This window comes from Camelina sativa, chromosome 4 (genome assembly GCF_030686135.1).
Source record: "Camelina sativa cultivar CO46 ecotype springtype chromosome 4, ASM3068613v1".
NCBI classification, from domain to species: domain Eukaryota; kingdom Viridiplantae; phylum Streptophyta; class Magnoliopsida; order Brassicales; family Brassicaceae; genus Camelina; species Camelina sativa.
In genome coordinates, this window is record NC_141883.1 from 25,631,261 (window position 1) to 25,649,401 (window position 18,141).

Sequence of the window (18,141 nt, forward strand, 5' to 3'; positions counted from 1 at the left end):
TGCGTCTGAATCCCCTGTTATAACTAATTTCTTCCCGCTATTTGGTAGATAATTGTTAGACTCTGGTATATAGAAATCAAGTTAAGAAAATATTATTTCAAGTTTTATACGGACTTACGTACAACAAGCACCAGTGGTCTAGTGGTAGAATAGTACCCTGCCACGGTACAGACCCGGGTTCGATTCCCGGCTGGTGCATCAAGTATATTCAATATGCTATTATCTTTTGTGCTTGACTGGTTAGAATCTAAACCATCGCTATTATCAAGGTAATAAACGCTCTTTATAATCCATTATATAACTTTTTTTATGTCTATAAATTTTTTGTCCTCAACCCAAGCACTGGATCACACTATAACACTGGAGACATACGTTCATTCCACTGATGAGGGATGATTAGATTGTACGAGCCAAGAGAGAGACTGCTAATAACATGAGATCATGGATGGAAGCTGGTTTAGGAATATCATGGGTTCGCCGATTTTACCGAGTAAGATAGTATATGACTAAAAACAAACCCACGAACGATGCCACGAGCGTCAGCATTCTTCGGCTTGACTTCGTCTCAAATACCTGCAAGGATACGATAAGACACTTTGCAACACATAATAAAGCTATAGGCTAAGGGATCTGAGAGAGTATTTCAACTCAGGATATACCGTTTTAAACCGGTCCATGGTTCCTGAGAGAAATCCCCTAGATGAGTCCATATCATTGCCCTGCATAGAAATCACGCAAAACGTTCAGTATCAATAGCGTCTGTGAGAAAATAAAATATACAATACAAGTATCAGAAAACACTGGGGAAATACCATTCTGTCAAGCATGCGGTTATGAGTATCGACCTCTTCATTTATATCACCAGATAGCTGTGTCATGAAAAAAGAAACATATCAGAATCTGGTTCACACCTAGTCGTGTATAAAAATGTGAAACTATGTTACGGTTTCCATACTACAAGTATGGGCAGTATGTGTTAGATTTGTGGCTAACCCATTGCTAATGTCAATTTATCACGCTTTCATTAGATGCTATGCTCGTTATTCAAAAAAATCAGAGGCAAGTATTCAGGCTTACTCGTTTTAAGAGAAGGACTCTGTCTTGCAAACCTTCCAAGGCACGCTCATTGTCATGTTCATTGATTTCATGAGAGTAAGAAGAAGCAGCTCTAATTCCTCCCTCTTCAATGCCATCAAAGAGAGAACTTCTACCACCACGCGGCTCCCTGAAAACAAAAAAAAATTAGACAATCAGCAAAGGACACAGCTCTAATTCCTCTCTCTCTCTTCACTCAATCATGATACGAGAAAGAACTCAAAGCAACTAATAATCTCTAAAGCTAGAAAAGCTCAAGCAGAGGGCAACATGACTCTCACTTGCAAATATGAATGAACTCAGATGCTACGCACTGTACATTGATTTAACAAATTCCAGATCCAGATTTTGCAGTTTTGTAATCGAAATCTAAATTAGTAAAGACGAATTGGTCTACTACATCTATACGGATACAGAGCACACAATTCTATTCTATCTATATATATTCACTGCTTCTTGTTCAGATCCGCCTGATGGAACCCTAATCTACAAATTAAATAACTCATGAGAACACATCGAATCATGAGATTTCGCCAGATCTTTTACCTCCAAATTCTAAATAGGAAAAAAGATACACGGAGCTAACCTTCTAGGATTCATCGATCAATCGAATAAAACGATCTAATCCTCCTCGCTTCTTGAGTTCACCTACCAGGATCTTTCTATGGTAAACGCAAAATTGAGGCAAGGAAACGACGGTTGATATGTCGAAAGAGAAAGAAGCTAAATCATCATCATCATCATCAGACGAAACTGTTTTCACACACGTGTACTACTACTACTGTGTATGACGTAATAGAAACTATGGGGTCAAATTTAAAATTATGATATTATTATGGGGGCCAAAAAGTGAATTCAGTTATTAGCAGAATAGGTCCCCGCGTTTTATTTCACGAATCGCGGATTCTCTCCTCTTTCGTATACAGAAACCCTAGTCGTCGTCGTCGTCGTCGTCGTCGTCGTGTCGGAACCCCAGATTTTTTTCACAAACTGAATTTAGTGAAGATGGAATCTAATGGAATAGTTTCATCGACGACGGTGAACTTGGAGAAGTTTCTCTGCGAGCGATTGGTTGACCAGTCACAGTCGATCTCGGAGCGGTTTAGAGCTCTCTTCTCTCTTCGCAACTTGAAAGGACCAGGACCTCGCAACGCCCTAATCCTCGGTTTGTTTTTCAATCTCTGCTTCTCAAAATCTTCTCTTTCTCGTTTAATTTTTTTCATTTGTACTAGAAAGTAAGAAAAAAATTGGTACTTTAGGAAGAACATTTGAGTTACTCTTCTAAGCTTAAACTGAATTTGTGTGCTGGTATGGTTTTGTGATTGATTAGCTTTAGATTAGTTATGTATTCTGAGTTTTTGGTTCATCAGGATGTGGTTGCCATAATTTCGTTTTTGCCCTATCTGTCTCATTACTGATTGTTTCTCGCTTTCATATGTGACATTTTAAAATTTCTGAAGAGCAAGAGCTCTGTTTATTTAGTTTCAGTAGGGAAGGTTTCTATCAATCATTTGCGCTGGGATTAACTTCTCGTCTATCTTTTTTTACTTCTCCTGCAGCATCTAGGGACTCATCTAATCTGTTAGCACATGAAGCTGCTTTTGCATTGGGTCAGATGCAAGATGCTGAAGCAATTCCTGCTCTTGAGTCGGTTCTTAATGATATGTCTTTGCATCCGATAGTACGACATGAGTTGAGTATATAATTTGATCCTTGTGCTGTTAATCTCAGATCATCTTTGTTTCCTCTGTATTAGTATAAGCTTTTGTGATCCTTACAAAAAGCTGATTCGCTGTTAATATAACAGGCAGCGGAAGCTCTTGGAGCCATTGGTTTAGCAGGTAATGTTGACATTTTAAAGAAAAGCTTGAGTTCGGATCCAGCTCAGGAGGTTCGAGAAACATGTGAATTAGCTCTCAAAAGGATTGAAGAGTTGGGCAATGTTGATGCCGAGAACCAGTCAACCACTACAGAGAAATCACCTTTCATGTCTGTTGACCCTGCAGGCCCAGCTGCTTCTTTCTCTTCTGTCCACCAACTGAGGTTCTTCCTCTCTTGACCAACTCAATAATCCTTAGATTATTTACCAGTTTGTAACAGGTTATTGATTAAGATCATCGATTTATAGGCAAATTCTTCTGGATGAAACGAAATGCATGTATGAGAGATATGCTGCACTTTTTGCCCTACGGAATCATGGTGGAGAGGAAGCGGTTTCTGCCATAGTTGATTCTTTGAGTGCTAACAGTGCCCTTCTACGTCACGAGGTTTGTCATGTTTCCTTCATTAAGTAACTTTCAGTTTGATCATTGTTTCCTAATGAGAATGCACTCTTCGAAGATGTTCATGAACTTGAATGAGTCGTTATAGTTAACCTTGAATCTCTGCTTATTGTTCTCCAACCTTAAACCGTATAAGTGTTGCTTTGTAATTGATGCAATTTTTATTAGGTTGCATATGTCTTGGGCCAATTGCAAAATAAAACTGCTTTAGCTACTCTAAGCAAAGTACTGAGAGATGTGAACGAGCACCCAATGGTTAGACACGAGGCTGCAGAAGCGCTTGGTTCTATTGCAGGTATCTTTTCCAAAACACACTTCATTGCTTGAACGACCATAATTTCACTGTCTTTAGTTTACTGACTTCTTCACATTACTCGGCTCTGTTCAGATGAGCAGAGCATTGCATTGCTACAAGAATTCTCAAGGGACCCTGAGCCTATCGTTGCACAAAGTTGTGAAGTTGCATTGAGTATCTTGGAATTTGAAAATTCCGGAAAATCATTTGAGGTAAACACTTTGATCTCAAAACTCTTACCCTCATATCTGATGAATACTTTGGGACTGTGAATCTGTAATGACCCATATCGCAACCTTTTTGCAGTTCTTTTTCACGCAAGACCCCCTTGTTCACTAAGGATGCTCAAGGATCTTCAACAATTCTTCAAAACATTTACCAACAAACAAAAGAACACAAACTTTAGCAGAAAGTTGACATTTTTCTACAGAGATAGAAGCTACTTTAACAACTCATATTGCACGATTATTAATTTATTATAGTTATCTTCGTTGTGTAAGGTTAAGATACATTGTCTGATGGGTATGGAAGCTTTCCATTGTTTAAGTTGAGAAAAGGGCATGTGATATTGTAGACCAAATCCAAATAATTTTTTTTTTAAGCAACATTGGTCAAAGTTTGAGCTATCTTTTTGTTGTTCTCTAGGATTTATATATACAGATACAGACGTATAATTGAATTATTAAAAACTGGTTTCAGAGTTGTACAAAATCCATGGTTAGATAAAGTGTTGCTTAGCAACGATCATTAATTAATTTGAGCTGAAAGTCTTTTTACAGAAATGGAAGCTACTTTTTTAATTAGCTTATTATAATCACGCAATTTGATCAACTGACTTCACATTCAAAATTACATATGGCATTAGCATCTGTCGGTAAACTTCTAACGGGCACTTTTCCGGTTTACCTGGTCTTCTAGAACACGACAAACGGCAACATTTCCAATGTCGGGCGTTCGGCGATATAAGTCAATATATTAAAAAAAAAAAAGGACACTAGCTAAGTTCTGTTTTGGAGCCTTATCGGCCGTCTACGTTATTAACTACTAGTTGTCTAACGGTTTGACTATAATATTTGGTCGAGTAATCGTTTAACCATGGAACAAAAACAAGTTTTATCAAAATCAGAATTAATAGTTTGCTACAATTTATCAGAGGATTGAGGTTTACAACATACTGATAATAAATACCGGCTCATTAATGGTTAAGACTTAAGGCAATTCATTTGTTTTCTTTCTTGGTACAAAAGACTTTTACAAGAAATACGTTTGACATCATCCACTATTGATTTGTCTCCGTAGAACCCTGCATGATGACCTTGCATTGTCAACCCATTCGCACCCTTTTGTTCACTCAAAAGTTTTTGACATTAAATGCACATTTTTCCTTCAAGTCAAAGAAACCAAATCTCATTTGGGTAGGCAAACTTATTAATATTTAGTAATACTTTATACGCTATATATATATATATATATATATATAACCATTTTATGTATATTAAGAATTTTAGTACAGTTGGTATAGAAAAAATGCATGTCTAATTTATGATCATTCTAGGATTTTTTGTATCGACCAAATAAGATATAGCATGTAGAGATTACATTATCTCAACGATTGTATACGATGATCATCAAAAAAGATTATGCCTCATAATTTTTAATACAATCTAACGTGAGAAAAAAAAACACTTAAACAAATCCTTCATTTCGTAGCCTACCAAAAGCCTAATCGGTCGGTCACTTAATTTTGTTTTATGAACCCGAAGAACTGATTCAATTAACACGGACACGGCAATGGGATATATAGTAAACTTCATTTACGTCATGAGAAGACTATACATACTATCTTATTCGAATCACGATTGTTTCATCATATACTCTTTATGGACTAAAAGACAAAATAGGATTCAAGTTCTAGTGATGTTCATTTAAAACAATAATAATCTATAAGGGTAAAGGTAACGCAAATGGTAGACAAACAAAAGTAAAACTAATTGATAACATTATCATAGAATACAGGGCAATTCTGCATATATAAGTGAATTTTATTAGGAATCAAACCAAATACACCAACAACTGCCACCATCGTATCTTGTTTTGCTCTACTTCTCAATCTTATAATTTAAACCATTTCCGAGTTTGCTCGTGTACAATTCTTACAAAGACAATCTTTTTGTAACTAAGTATAAAAACTTTGTTCAGATGGCATCTAACGGTACCGGAACAGGTTCGCCATGCGGCGCATGCAAGTTTCTGAGGAGAAAATGCGTGATTGATTGCATATTTGCACCGTACTTCTCATCGGAAGAAAGTCCTGCGAGATTTGCAGCCATTCACAAGGTGTTCGGAGCAAGTAACGTTTCTAAAATCTTGCTCCACGTTCCCATCCAAGACCGGCATGAGGTTGTCGTCACTATGGCCTACCAAGCTGAAGCTCGTCTCCATGATCCTGTCTATGGTTGTGTCTCTCATGTCTTCGCCCTCCAGCAACAGGTAAAAATACAATATTCTATTTGTAACGCATAGATCGATAAATAACCTATAGAATTTCGTAGTGTTCACTCTATGATTTTATGGACTAGTTTTTTTTTCCCAACTTAATTAGACTGTTGGACATTTTTGTTTATGTTTTCACTTTAGATTGTTTAACATATGTGATGTATAGGTGGCATTCTTGCAAGCACAACTGATGCAACTAAAGGCGAACCTCGCCCACCAGACAATCTCCACGGTCGCCGGAGATCTGAGCAAAATATCAGAAATGACGTGGCAGCAAACAACTGGTTACACGATACCGTACATGCCATACAGTCACGAAAACCCTAATAAACCGGTGTCACCGCTGAGCTCAATTGAATCGTTGGAATACAGCCACACGAGTAGTGAAGTCACGACCAGCGTGCAAGATATTCAAACGGGTCGGTTTGGGTTTCACCAGGACGGTTATCCAAACAAGAAGAGATCGCTGAGTTACTGTAATAGCGATCTCGGAGAGCTTCAAGCGTTGGCTAGGATGATGAGAAACTGATATAATTATATAATATACAGAAAATATGTGCTTCTTCTAAATTATTCTTCTTCTTAATCAAGATGCAATGCTATAACAGACAATTTATATACTTTTAAGTTTTAAATCATATGCCAAATCTTTAGAACATTTAAATCATGCTATAACAGACTATGAAATGAAAGAGTTCCAAATTTTTGTTTACAACAATTAAACAAAATATTCCACTTTTTGAAATCATTTTTTTATTTCAGTTTAAGAGAAAATGAAGAATATAATGCTGAGTATATATGGCCTATGTTGACTTTCTTTATAGATTTGAGGATTTTAGCTAGGTTCGGATTTTAGCTATCTGGAAATTGTCAATTGTATAGATTGGTTTATTATTACTCGTCTATCAATGTCTCTCGAATTATCTATAATATTTTTGAGTATTAGCAAACTAGTACTGTTGAGTTGTGTAGTCTTATCTTTTAGACATGTTGTGCAACTCAACGATTGGAGAGTCAGTCTGTGATTTGTATAGTTTAATTAGTATCCACTCGTTTGTTGTAGGGTTTTTATTTACTTTTTGATACTATTTTCCTCTGTCGTAGAGCCAAGAAAAAAAAGTGTTAAGAGTCAACATAGTTCTCACTTTAAAGATGACCATTATTAAACATGTTATTTTTCTTGTTTTTAAATTTGTTCTTTTTTGAGAATCGAACTATTATATATGAAAATTGTCCTCCGAATAAGTGAGAAGCAAATAAATAAATTAAAACTCTTTATTCATATCTAAACTTAATCCTAAGAGGACCACACTTTAATTCAATGTTAGAAAAGATTAAACATGTATACCTAACGAGAATTAAGAAATGTCATAGATATTGGTATTTTTAGACAAAATGTCCCCTACGTAGGATGCAAGTTAACTACTTTGTTCTTTGTCACTTCCAAATAATTTAATCATCTTTAAATTACTCATCTAATCCAATTTGGAATTTCCCACCAAGAAGCTTCTCTAGTTGATCACTCATAAGATATCCCAACTGATTAGTGACGCCAATGGAACAAGAACGCTTGTCCTCTTCATGGTTCTTAGAAAAAAAACAATTGAACAAATAGAACAAAAAGAGTTTGACCGAGGAAAAAAAAGAACAAAAGAAGGCACAAAGGAGTAGCGAAACGGCTGGCGTCGACTTACGTGGGGACTTAGTTTTCTTAAGTAGAAGACTAGAAGTGTACTTTTACATGTTTTTGAGGCTGGAGAGTGCTCACACCATTTGCGATGTCGGATCCACTTAAACATGTCTAATGAGGTGCAATCCAATACTCGTAAACCGTTTAAATTTGTCAACGCCATCGCTGAGATGGAGGCTTTTAAGCCAATGGTTGAAGAGTTTTGGAAGGAAACAGAGCCTATTTTCATGTCCACTTCTTCTCTGTTTAGGCTCATGAAGAAGTTAAAGGCTCTTAAGCCGTTGATCCGTAGATTGGCAACTGAACGGATGGGCAATCTGGTAAAACAGGCAAAGGATGCATATCTTATGCTTTGTCAGAAGCATGAAGCAAAACAACTAAATCCTTCTCCACAAGCTATGCATGAAGAAGCGGAGGCATATACCAAATAGGAACAGATTGCCGGCTTAGAGGAGAAATACTTGAAGAAAAAATCAAAACTGCATTGGTTGCAGATTGGGGATCAGAACAACAAAACTTTCCACCGAGCAGTCATGGCTCATTTTGCGCAGAATTCAATAAGGGAGATTCGAGATGGTAGTGTAACGGCTAAAGCCGAGGAGATAAAGGCAGAGGCAGAGAGGTTCTTTCGAGAATTTCTGCAGCATAAACCAGATGATTATGTTGGAGCTTCAGTTGTTGAGCTTCAAGACCTACTCTCGTACCGGTGCTCCGTAGAGGATAAGCAAAAACTTACTCGCCAAGTTACTGCTATAGAAATCAAACAAGTTCTCTTCTCGATGCCAAAGGATAAGTCCCCGGGACCGGATGGGTACACTGTCGAGTTTTACAAATCGATTTGGGAGTTTGTTGGCCCAGAGTTTGTAGTGGCGGTTCAATCTTTCTTTGAGAAAGGGTTTCTGCCAAAAGGGGTAAATTCTACAATACTTGCTCTTATTTCAAAGAAGTTGGACGCCATGGAAATGAAGGATTATAGGCCGATCTCATCTTGCAACGTGCTTTATAAAGTCATATCCAAGCTCCTTGTCAATCGACTTAAACTGATTAGTCCTCTATTCATCTCGGGAAACCAGTCCGCTTTTGTTCAAGACAGACTCCTTATTGAAAATCTGCTTCTTGCCACGGAGTTGGTTAGTGGGTACCATCTAGATTCTATTTCCAGCCGATGTGCAATCAAAATAGATATCTCCAAAGCTTTTGATTCAGTTCAATGGTCTTTTCTCGAAAATGTGCTGCTCTCTTTGGACATCCCCTTCGAATTTATTCACTGGATTATGCTATGTGTTACCACAACATCTTTCTCGGTTCAGGTCAATGGAGAATTGGCTGGTTATTTCTGCAGTTCTAGGGGTTTGAGACAAGGTTGCTCTCTCTCACCATACTTGTTTGTTATTACTATGGATGTACTGTCAAAGATGCTTGATAGAGCAGCAGGTTTGAGGAGATTTGCGTATCACCCGCAATGCAAGAATCTCAGTCTAACTCATTTAAGTTTTGCTGATGATCTAATGGTTCTCTCCGATGGTAAGCTGCGGTCTATTGAGGGGATTCTGGAAGTATTTGATAGCTTTGCAAAACGATCAGGGCTTCGTATCAGTATGGAAAAGTCTACTGTCTACCTTGCGGGTGTTACAGATTCTTGTAAACAAGAGATTATAGACCGTTTTCAGTTTGGTGTTGCTCAGTTTCCTGTACGTTACCTTGGGCTACCGCTAGTGACTAAGCGCCTCTCTTCTGGGGACTATAGTCCTTTATTGGAGCATATCAAAAAGAAAATAGGATCCTGGACGGCTCGCTTCCTTTCCTATGCTGGTCGCCTTAATCTTCTCTCTTCGGTCCTCTGGAGTATCTGCAATTTTTGGTTGTCAGCTTTTCGTTTGCCACGCCAATGTATTCGAGAGATTGATAAGATTTGCTCTGCATTCCTCTGGTCTGGACCGGCCCTCAACTGTCACTAGGCTAAGCTTGCTTGGGAAGATGTTTGCACACAAAAGACTGAAGGAGGACTTGGTTTACGATCTTTGAAGGAGGCTAATGATGTTTGTTGCCTGAAGTTAGTTTGGAGGCTTGTGTCGAATGGAGACTCCTTGTGGGTCCGGTGGTGCCGACACTACTTACTACGGAAGGAGTCGTTTTGGTCTATCAACCACACTGCCTCCAGGGGATCCTGGATGTGGCGTAAACTCCTTAAATACCGTGATCTTGCCAAACAGTTTAGTAGTGTTGAGGTGAAGAACGGTGCTCAGGCTTCTTTTTGGTATGATGTGTGGTCTCCAATGGGGCGTCTGATTGATGTTGCAGGTGAGCGCGGGTTCATTGATTTTGGGATAAGCCAACATATGACGGTCGCTGAGGCATGGACTCATCGTCGTCGGCGACGGCATCGAGTAGAACATCTAAACCAAATAGAAGACACACTAGCTCTAAAGTTCCAAACACGCACATATGCAGAGGATATCCCCTTATGGAAAGGAAAAAACGATACCTATCGCACGAGGTTCTCAACCAAGGAAACATGGCTCCATATACGTACCACACCCGACCTGGTATCCTGGCACAAAGGAGTCTGGTTTGCCCATGCAACACCTAAGTTCTCCTTCTGTGTTTGGTTGGCTACGAGGGACAGACTCTCAACTGGGGATAGAATGATTCTCTGGAACAGGGGACTCTCCCCGACCTGTGTTTTCTGCAATCAGCCCATCGAAACTCGGGATCATCTTTTTTTTTACTTGTGGTTTCACTTCAGGTATCTGGGATAATCTCGCAAAAAAAATATACAAGACACGATTCTCTTTGAATTGGCACATTCTCCTTGGGATAGTCTCTGCTACTTGGACGACTACGGAAGAAGGTTTTCTAGCATGGTATATTTTTCAGGCAACGGTTTATGCACTCTGGCGTGAACGTAATAGGCGGCGGCACGGTGAGCACCCGATCACAGAAGGTCAGTTGATCAAATGCCTTGATAGACAAGTCCGAGATCAGCTCTTAGCGATCCAAAGGAGTGGTGATAGGCGTTATGCTAATGCCTTACACCTTTGGCTAGCATCAAGATTTTAGCTATTAACAATTTTTACCACATTTTAAATTTCTCTTTTGAATACTATTTTGGCTGAAGGTTGCACTAGTTACAAACACATATTTTTCTTTTGAATCTAATTTAACATTTTATTCAAAAAAAACAAAGCTCACCCGTACGACAAATGTAAGTACGTAACAAAGCTTTACTTGCACAAGCAGCGGCTTTAGCAGTGTTACCCGCAAAATTATTATTACCAAATTAAACATATTTTAAAAACACCTACGGAAAAAGGAATAAGCCCTCTTAATTTGACTCTTTCTTTTAGTATCCTCTGGAATCGAATTAAATATTAGATTTTGTATCCGGAGAAAAACTTTACTGGCATAGAGAAGCATGTCCAATTTCACTTATATTATGGGCTTAACAACCCCTAATGTCCATAAAGGGCTTAATGGATTATCATTTCGAGACCATATATGATACATATATTTTCTAATGGTGAGTTAGCTTATAGATATTTCCATTGATAGGTTAGCTACTACATAGGTAGCTAGCTAGACCATAAGAAAATAAGAAAGACTATGCATAACTCTGGATAACTAACAAAAGAAAAAAATTTGGTCAAGGGTTTATGAGATGAATTTCCTTTCGATTTTGTTGTTTCGGTATTGTAAATCTACTACCGATCAAACTCTTTTCCGGTGATATTCTAAACTAGCTAGTTGATATATAAAAAGACAAACTTCGTGGCAAAATAATAAATTGGGGTTGTACTTTACATTCAATTTTTTTCTATCAAGTAGTTCAAACTAGTTGTTTAGTGGATTGTATGCTCATATACTACTACTTTTCATACCAAAGTTGGTATGTTCGGGTTCAGTGAATTTATCATGTAGATGAACCCTAAATCCATATCCAGATATTAGTTACTCGTACAAAAGTATACCTATTTCCAGTGATTTATGTTTGGACTCGGTTATTTAATTCTAGAACCTCGTTTTACGTTAGTGATAATGAACAAAATATATAATTTAAAATAAAAATATCGCAACAACCAAACAACCAATTAAAATTAGCAGAACAATTATTGTTAGAATCAAAAAAAAAATTATAGTACTTTTTCTAAACAAAACAAAAAAAACTATGAGATTAGATTTGTTGATAAATTAAATTCGCAATACATTATGGAAAAGAAGAAAAAAGAGTTAAACCAATTTTTTTTTATTTTTTTGAGAAAAGTAGAGTTAACCAATATTGATAAGCTGTGTCTACAAACTTGATGATAATGATGAAAACATCTACAAATCGATGAATATTCGAACAACAAACAGGCAACAAAATTATGTATATTTTAGCACTTCTTCTTGATAAAAGGTCAGTGGCAGTCCAATCGATCATGAGCATTAATCATATCGAGGATTATATGTATGTAACATATAACTATCTGCCAATAATTTGGAGAGAGTGTAAACTTTCGAACATGTAAACATAAAAATAAGTCAAAGATCATAATTTACCTAACAGTGATCCAATATCCGCTTTCCCCAGTATTGAGGGAAATTCGCAACCAGGACGATCGGGCGTACGGGTACCAGACTGTAGGTATACAGTATACGTACGTACTAGCAGAATCTAAAGAAACAGGACAGACAGTTTAACGAGCTAGGGAATTTTCTCGTTTAAGATTAAGATTGGGACACAGTGAAGAAGGAAAACATGATTCTTGTGCAAATATATATAACAGAAAAATTGAAATATATATACACTACTAAACAGATGTTGAGGATATTGATATATATCTAATATCTTTATATAATTCTAGGGCATCTAGTGCTTTTTATTTATGATTACAACAAAGCTGGTTCGTTGAGCTAGGCATGCAACATCATCAATCGCTACTAAAACCATCAAAAAGTCTGAAACATATATAAGCAGGCTATATATTTATATATTTATATTCTATATAGATCGGATATTGAATAATTATAAGAATCACAGCCCATGTCTTGATATAAACCATATCACGAGAAGGAGATATAGCCAAAATTTGCTGACTGAAGCTCTTTGATATTATCTTGATTGAAAGTGTTCAAGCGTTGTTCCAAGTCAGAGTAGATGGAGAATTCTCCCATGACTGAGGATGTTTCGTTGTGGTAACTATTCTCTGTGGCATCCCCGTGGTGAACCGTCCCAGAACTTCCGGTTTGGTAAACCAAATGGGTCTGATCATGATGATGATAAATGTTTTGAGGTTCTTGATGATCATGATGATAAGGAGTCTTATTTGTGTCTCCATAGTAACCATTAGGGTTTTCTGATGTCGGTGAATCAGCAAAAATCATGCTTTGTGCTGTCTGTTGCTTGAGGATCTCAAGTTGTGCTTGTAGATTCACAACCTATACCCCAACAAAAAAAAAAAACTAATTACAAAAAATTCGCCGGCAAAATATTCTTATAGCTAGTGATTAAATACGTTTATATGTAGATTAGGAGTGAAACTAATGATCTTGATTAAGGTTTTGAAAGGAAATACTTGTTGCTGGAGAGCAAAGATATGAGAAACGCAGCCATAGATGGGATCTTGAAGCCTAGCTTGAGCTTCATAAGAGATTGTAATAGCGGCTTCACATCGATCACTGATGGGAAGATGAGAGAGCAACTTAGAAGCATTGCTAGCTCCAAAGACCTTGTGAATGGCTGCAAAGTGTGAAGCTCCTTGTTCATGACAAAAGTATGGAGCAAACACACACCCCTTTGCACATTTCCTCCTAAGGAACTTACAAGCACCGCAAGGAGAGCCAGAGCTAGAGCTAGAGCTGGAGCTACTCATGATGATGATGGTGTTGTGATGAATCTTTATATTAGATGTCGAATTTAATTTTGTGATTAATTGTCTTTGTAGTGCTGTTGTAATTAGGTTTTGATCTAACCTTGAGTATAGCTTTAAGGGAGAGAGATTTTATAAACAAGGCAAAGGTGGAGATGAAGGTGGGTTACATATATTAGGTTTGTTTAATTACATATTGTCTGCTTAATGCTCTACACTTCTCATTATTTATTTTTATTCATTCCTTTTGCATTAGTACAACTTTGTTTTTCTTGTTAAAGAAATTGACAATCCTTTTGGATTTTTGTATGCATAAAAACGAGAGATATATAATACATTGTATATATATAGTAGTATATTGCATCATAGAATGGACGTGTACATTTTTCTATTAATTAAACCAATTTAATAAACCGAAAGCAAACTATAATGAATAATTACACAATAGACTTGGTACCAACAAAAAATTACACAATAGACGTTTTTTTGTTTCCGGCTCCACAAAATTACTAGAACTTCTAACCTACCCTTCCAATATTTGAGAAAAAACTATTTACTTTGAAGAATGTTTGAGTTGATTGGCAATGAAAATATGCAACGTAAATAAGTAGGTGCCTTATGTAGCTATCAAAATATAAGTAGGTCATAGGTTCCAAGTAACTAGTAATCGAATTCAAGTAATTTTTTTTTGGTTAACAATCGCATTAAAACATAGAGGAGTTAGGGTTTGAAACCGTTACAAGAAGTGATAAGAGTGATTAAAGCACTTCATACTCATTCTTCAGTTCTTAAAATGTTTAATAATAAAGTAAAAGAAGGACAGTCTTAATTCATTTTAATTTGTATAACACATTGATTTAAGCGAAAAATACATCAACAAAAGGTGTTCATCTTTCATGAAAATAGCAACTATCTACATATCTGCTAGAACTCTTAATTTCGGCCTATATATTTAACTGAAGTATCTCATTCACATCCCTTTGGCAATAATCTCTACCTATTACTGTGTATAAACCGTCTAGAACAGTTAGTTAACAATTAATTTGGACACTATAAATAATTATTTTATGATTTTATCTACGTAAATTATATGCATGGCAAATAATGTTCTCTTTAAAGAATAATGAGTGTTACCGTTACAATCAGCGTCCTAATTTTAACATCATCTCCTCCTTATTCCATCCGTGGTGGTATAGTGGTTGGAGCGCCCAATATTGTAAGGATTCAATACTTCGATTCTTTAAAAACAAAAAAATACTTCAATTCTTCAAAAGGCTTCTTGTAATGTTGAAAAAAAAAATGTTTCCATTACCAATACGGGATCCATTAGTGAAGAATAAGGTATTTTATGTCTATATTACTCTAACTGTGGACCTGCTCCTATCCACCCATATTCTTGCATATAATATTAATATATACTGTATATAGGTTATTCCTCAGTCCTATCGATATAGATACGATCCCTAAAATTTTATAGGGATCCATTAACTACACATGCATGCGTTAAACACTTGTGTAAGTATAATATGAGCCAACATATCTTGAATTAAAATAAATCGTATCTAACTATACATGTTTTCCTATTTTCTTGTTGATCTATATATCATTTGTTGTAGTAACATAAATTCTACAAACCATGATCTTTGTCAATCTATGCATACATTTCAGCATTTTGAATTTCAGATAAGAGAGTATTAAAAGCACAATATGGTAAAGAAAAATGTATATATATTAATTATTAGGCCTTCAATTAACTTGTATTTTTAATACCAAAGAAAATATAATGTGCCAACGATAGAGCGACAATGGACACAACGTCTGGTATATGATATATTTGAACAGTAGGGTCAGGGTTGTCGAGCAATATTGAGAATTAAAATCTTAACCTTAAAATAATATAATTACTTTATAATAAAAATTGATCTGTTATTAAGTAAATGCTTCAATATATTTATTTGTGTCACGCATAGAAACCAACATGTAGACCCTTTCTCAGGTGGCAAATTAATCAGTTCTCACACCCAAGAGCTCCAAATAGTGACATTCTTAATCCCAAAAATCTGTTGTCCTACCACTACTCTCTCAAGTTACTATATAATTATAACACACGAGGGACAAAATAAACCAACTGTAGTGATCAAAACGGGTCGAAAACTCGTCTTGCTAATTATTAAGATCAACGATAAAATGATCGCCGTTTGTGATTACATCTCGGTAATTCTATACGTATTAATAAGCAGCAGAAAACTAACTAATTTCTATAGAATTTGAGATTAAACAGTGCTTGGATTTATAATCACCTGGTTATAAAAATGGTTGTCTTATAGAGGAAAACGGAAGTGTATAAAAAGAAAATAGAAAATATTTATCAGTAGTTTAACTAGAATATTCACCGCCATTCACAACGCGTGATCAGCTTGCCAAATTTTTTTTTTGTTTAGGCTATCATATTTGAGGTCTTAATTATCCTTTCCATAGTGATGAGTTTCTGGTTCAATCTGCAAGTTTTTAGATCATAATTATAACTCGTACATGTAATGATGTAAATCACAAAAAAAAAAAAAAAAGACATCACAATTGTGGTAATTACGTAAGATGTGTATGATTAAAATTTCTTGAACGCTAAATTTCAGTAAGAGCAAATTAATATATACTCGTAGTTTTTTGCGTATATAAATTATATATGCGTGTAGTGACTAGTGAGGCCTCTTGGTGTATCGAAAGGACTTAATTTTGTTTCTTCCTACGATCATTTTGTACGTAACTTTAATTTTTAAGAAAACAATTAGACAGAACAAAAACCTGATTAAGTCATCTTCCATTTTAATTAAGATAGCAAATGAGCTTTTGTCAGCATTATATGTGTAAGCAGACAACTTTTCGTGTTCTCGCGCAACATTTCATTTCACCTTCTCTACTCTTTCTCCACCAATATTAACTAGTATACGTTTTTAAAACAAAAATTAGTTTATTATTTTGATTAAGTTAAATATCATCCGCAAAATTTTGTTTCTTAGTCATGATGTTAACTGAATACTAATCCTTGGTGGTTATTAATTATCGTCAATAGGAGGGATTCATATTCGAGCCATTCTCTGAGTAATATATAATAGTTTTTTTGGCTCTACAATTAAGGACTTAATAAAGAAAAAACTTGAATATTAATTCTAGTAAACCCAAAATAGTTTTAACTATATTACATGTTTGTGTTTGCGAATGCAAACTATGATTGACCTTTTGGAATAATTAACCGATCGGTTTGGAAAAAGTCAAATTTTTGAATATTGGTCCTCCAAAAATGTTAAAACACAATATACGTGTGTAATATTGTACGCTGCTCAAAACAAAAATAAAATGCTTCCATTTAAATTATACAAAATAAAAATGTTTATAAAAATTAACCACATTGTCTCATATAATAAAAATAAATAAAGAAACAAACTAAAACGAAATATTAGGTTTTGAGCAAATGTTTAAACCAAAAAAAAAAAATCACCGAACTTTTTCGCAGCATATACAGTCTATAGGGTAACGTGGTTATGTACAACTGAATATGGTAATGTCGGTGAATTAAAAATCATGTATGCGGTAGTTCAAAGAAAAAATCAGGTGCTCTATATAGTCTATAACTCTAGTCTCTATATATATACATAGTTGTACAGTTTGATTTCTTAACAGTGAACTATTGTTATTGTGCTATATTTACCAAAATTAGAGTTTTATTTTTCAGTGTCACGTGTCCAATATTTTGCTATAGGCGCATCCTGTTTTTGTTAAGCTGAACAAACTTTTAGACCAAAAACTTTTATACAAACTTATGTTTACACAATTCGCCGTGTGGAATATTGTTTCCGTAAAGCTGGAAATTCTTAGAATAAAACTCTAAATTAACGGTCAAAACCCAAAAGGATGGTCAATTATGAATTATGCTAATCCACCCCGAATAATTCGAGATAAATAAACATCAAAAAAAAGGAAAAAGAATTACCCTATCCACACACAAAAAAAAAAAAAAAAAACAACAACAACACAGCCAAATTAAACATATCGTCGCAAGGGTGAACAGTTCTTTATATGATGTTGGTCCTACTTTGACCATATGTCCACGTCACGCGCTTTCCCTTAACAACTCATTGTTCTTCCCATTTTTTCACTTTATATATATAATCATCATTACTACTACTACTCAACTATTTATGCGTTAATAACATCATTATATTTTCCTACGTTTCATTAGTATTTGAGGAGTTTTGATATAAGTTATATCCTCTGAAATTCATATTGTCTTCCCGAAGACCCTAACCGTAAACAATAAAATTATGTACAATTAGTCATTATGGCGTTAAGAAAGAATAGTCGTTATTCAATTTCTACGGTAGCTTCATATATCACATTGAGATACAGCTAATGAGACAAATTATATAGAGTAGTATG

General features: G+C 35.6%; 4 protein-coding genes and 1 non-coding gene across 6 annotated transcripts; 3 read left to right on the forward strand and 2 right to left on the reverse strand.

Annotated features, from left to right (window-relative positions):
* The first annotated feature begins 127 nt into the window (after positions 1-127).
* TRNAG-GCC (transfer RNA glycine (anticodon GCC)) lies at positions 128-198 on the forward strand. The gene has a single exon. It is a non-coding gene; the product is annotated as a tRNA-Gly (tRNA).
* A 63-nt stretch (positions 199-261) lies between these two features.
* On the reverse strand, positions 262-16,274 carry LOC104781734 (bet1-like SNARE 1-1). Of its 2 annotated transcripts, XM_087510760.1 has the most exons (6): positions 16,240-16,274; positions 1,682-1,897; positions 1,078-1,225; positions 813-869; positions 660-719; positions 262-573 (listed from the first exon to the last, which is right to left on the reverse strand). In XM_087510760.1, exons 2-6 carry the CDS (start codon positions 1,693-1,695, stop codon positions 484-486), a joined length of 369 nt encoding a protein of 122 aa, XP_087366886.1. In that variant the 5' UTR covers positions 1,696-1,897; positions 16,240-16,274; the 3' UTR covers positions 262-483. The 2 variants fall into 2 exon arrangements, with proteins under 2 accessions (XP_087366886.1, XP_010504775.1); XM_010506473.2 differs by lacking the exon at positions 16,240-16,274 and having other exon boundaries at positions 1,682-2,005.
* On the forward strand, positions 2,101-4,298 carry LOC104781736 (deoxyhypusine hydroxylase). Its single transcript, XM_087510761.1, has 7 exons — positions 2,101-2,260; positions 2,655-2,792; positions 2,907-3,138; positions 3,224-3,362; positions 3,546-3,672; positions 3,766-3,884; positions 3,979-4,298. The coding sequence occupies exons 1-7, from the start codon at positions 2,101-2,103 to the stop codon at positions 4,009-4,011; spliced, it is 948 nt and encodes a 315-aa protein (XP_087366887.1). The 3' UTR covers positions 4,012-4,298.
* LOC104781737 (LOB domain-containing protein 16-like) lies at positions 5,712-6,803 on the forward strand. The gene is made up of 2 exons (XM_010506475.3): positions 5,712-6,162; positions 6,335-6,803. The coding sequence occupies exons 1-2, from the start codon at positions 5,872-5,874 to the stop codon at positions 6,695-6,697; spliced, it is 654 nt and encodes a 217-aa protein (XP_010504777.1). The 5' UTR covers positions 5,712-5,871; the 3' UTR covers positions 6,698-6,803.
* Positions 12,647-13,807, reverse strand: LOC104781738 (LOB domain-containing protein 29-like). Its single transcript, XM_010506476.2, has 2 exons — positions 13,414-13,807; positions 12,647-13,276 (listed from the first exon to the last, which is right to left on the reverse strand). The coding sequence occupies exons 1-2, from the start codon at positions 13,708-13,710 to the stop codon at positions 12,902-12,904; spliced, it is 672 nt and encodes a 223-aa protein (XP_010504778.1). The 5' UTR covers positions 13,711-13,807; the 3' UTR covers positions 12,647-12,901.
* Positions 16,275-18,141: the final 1,867 nt, after the last annotated feature.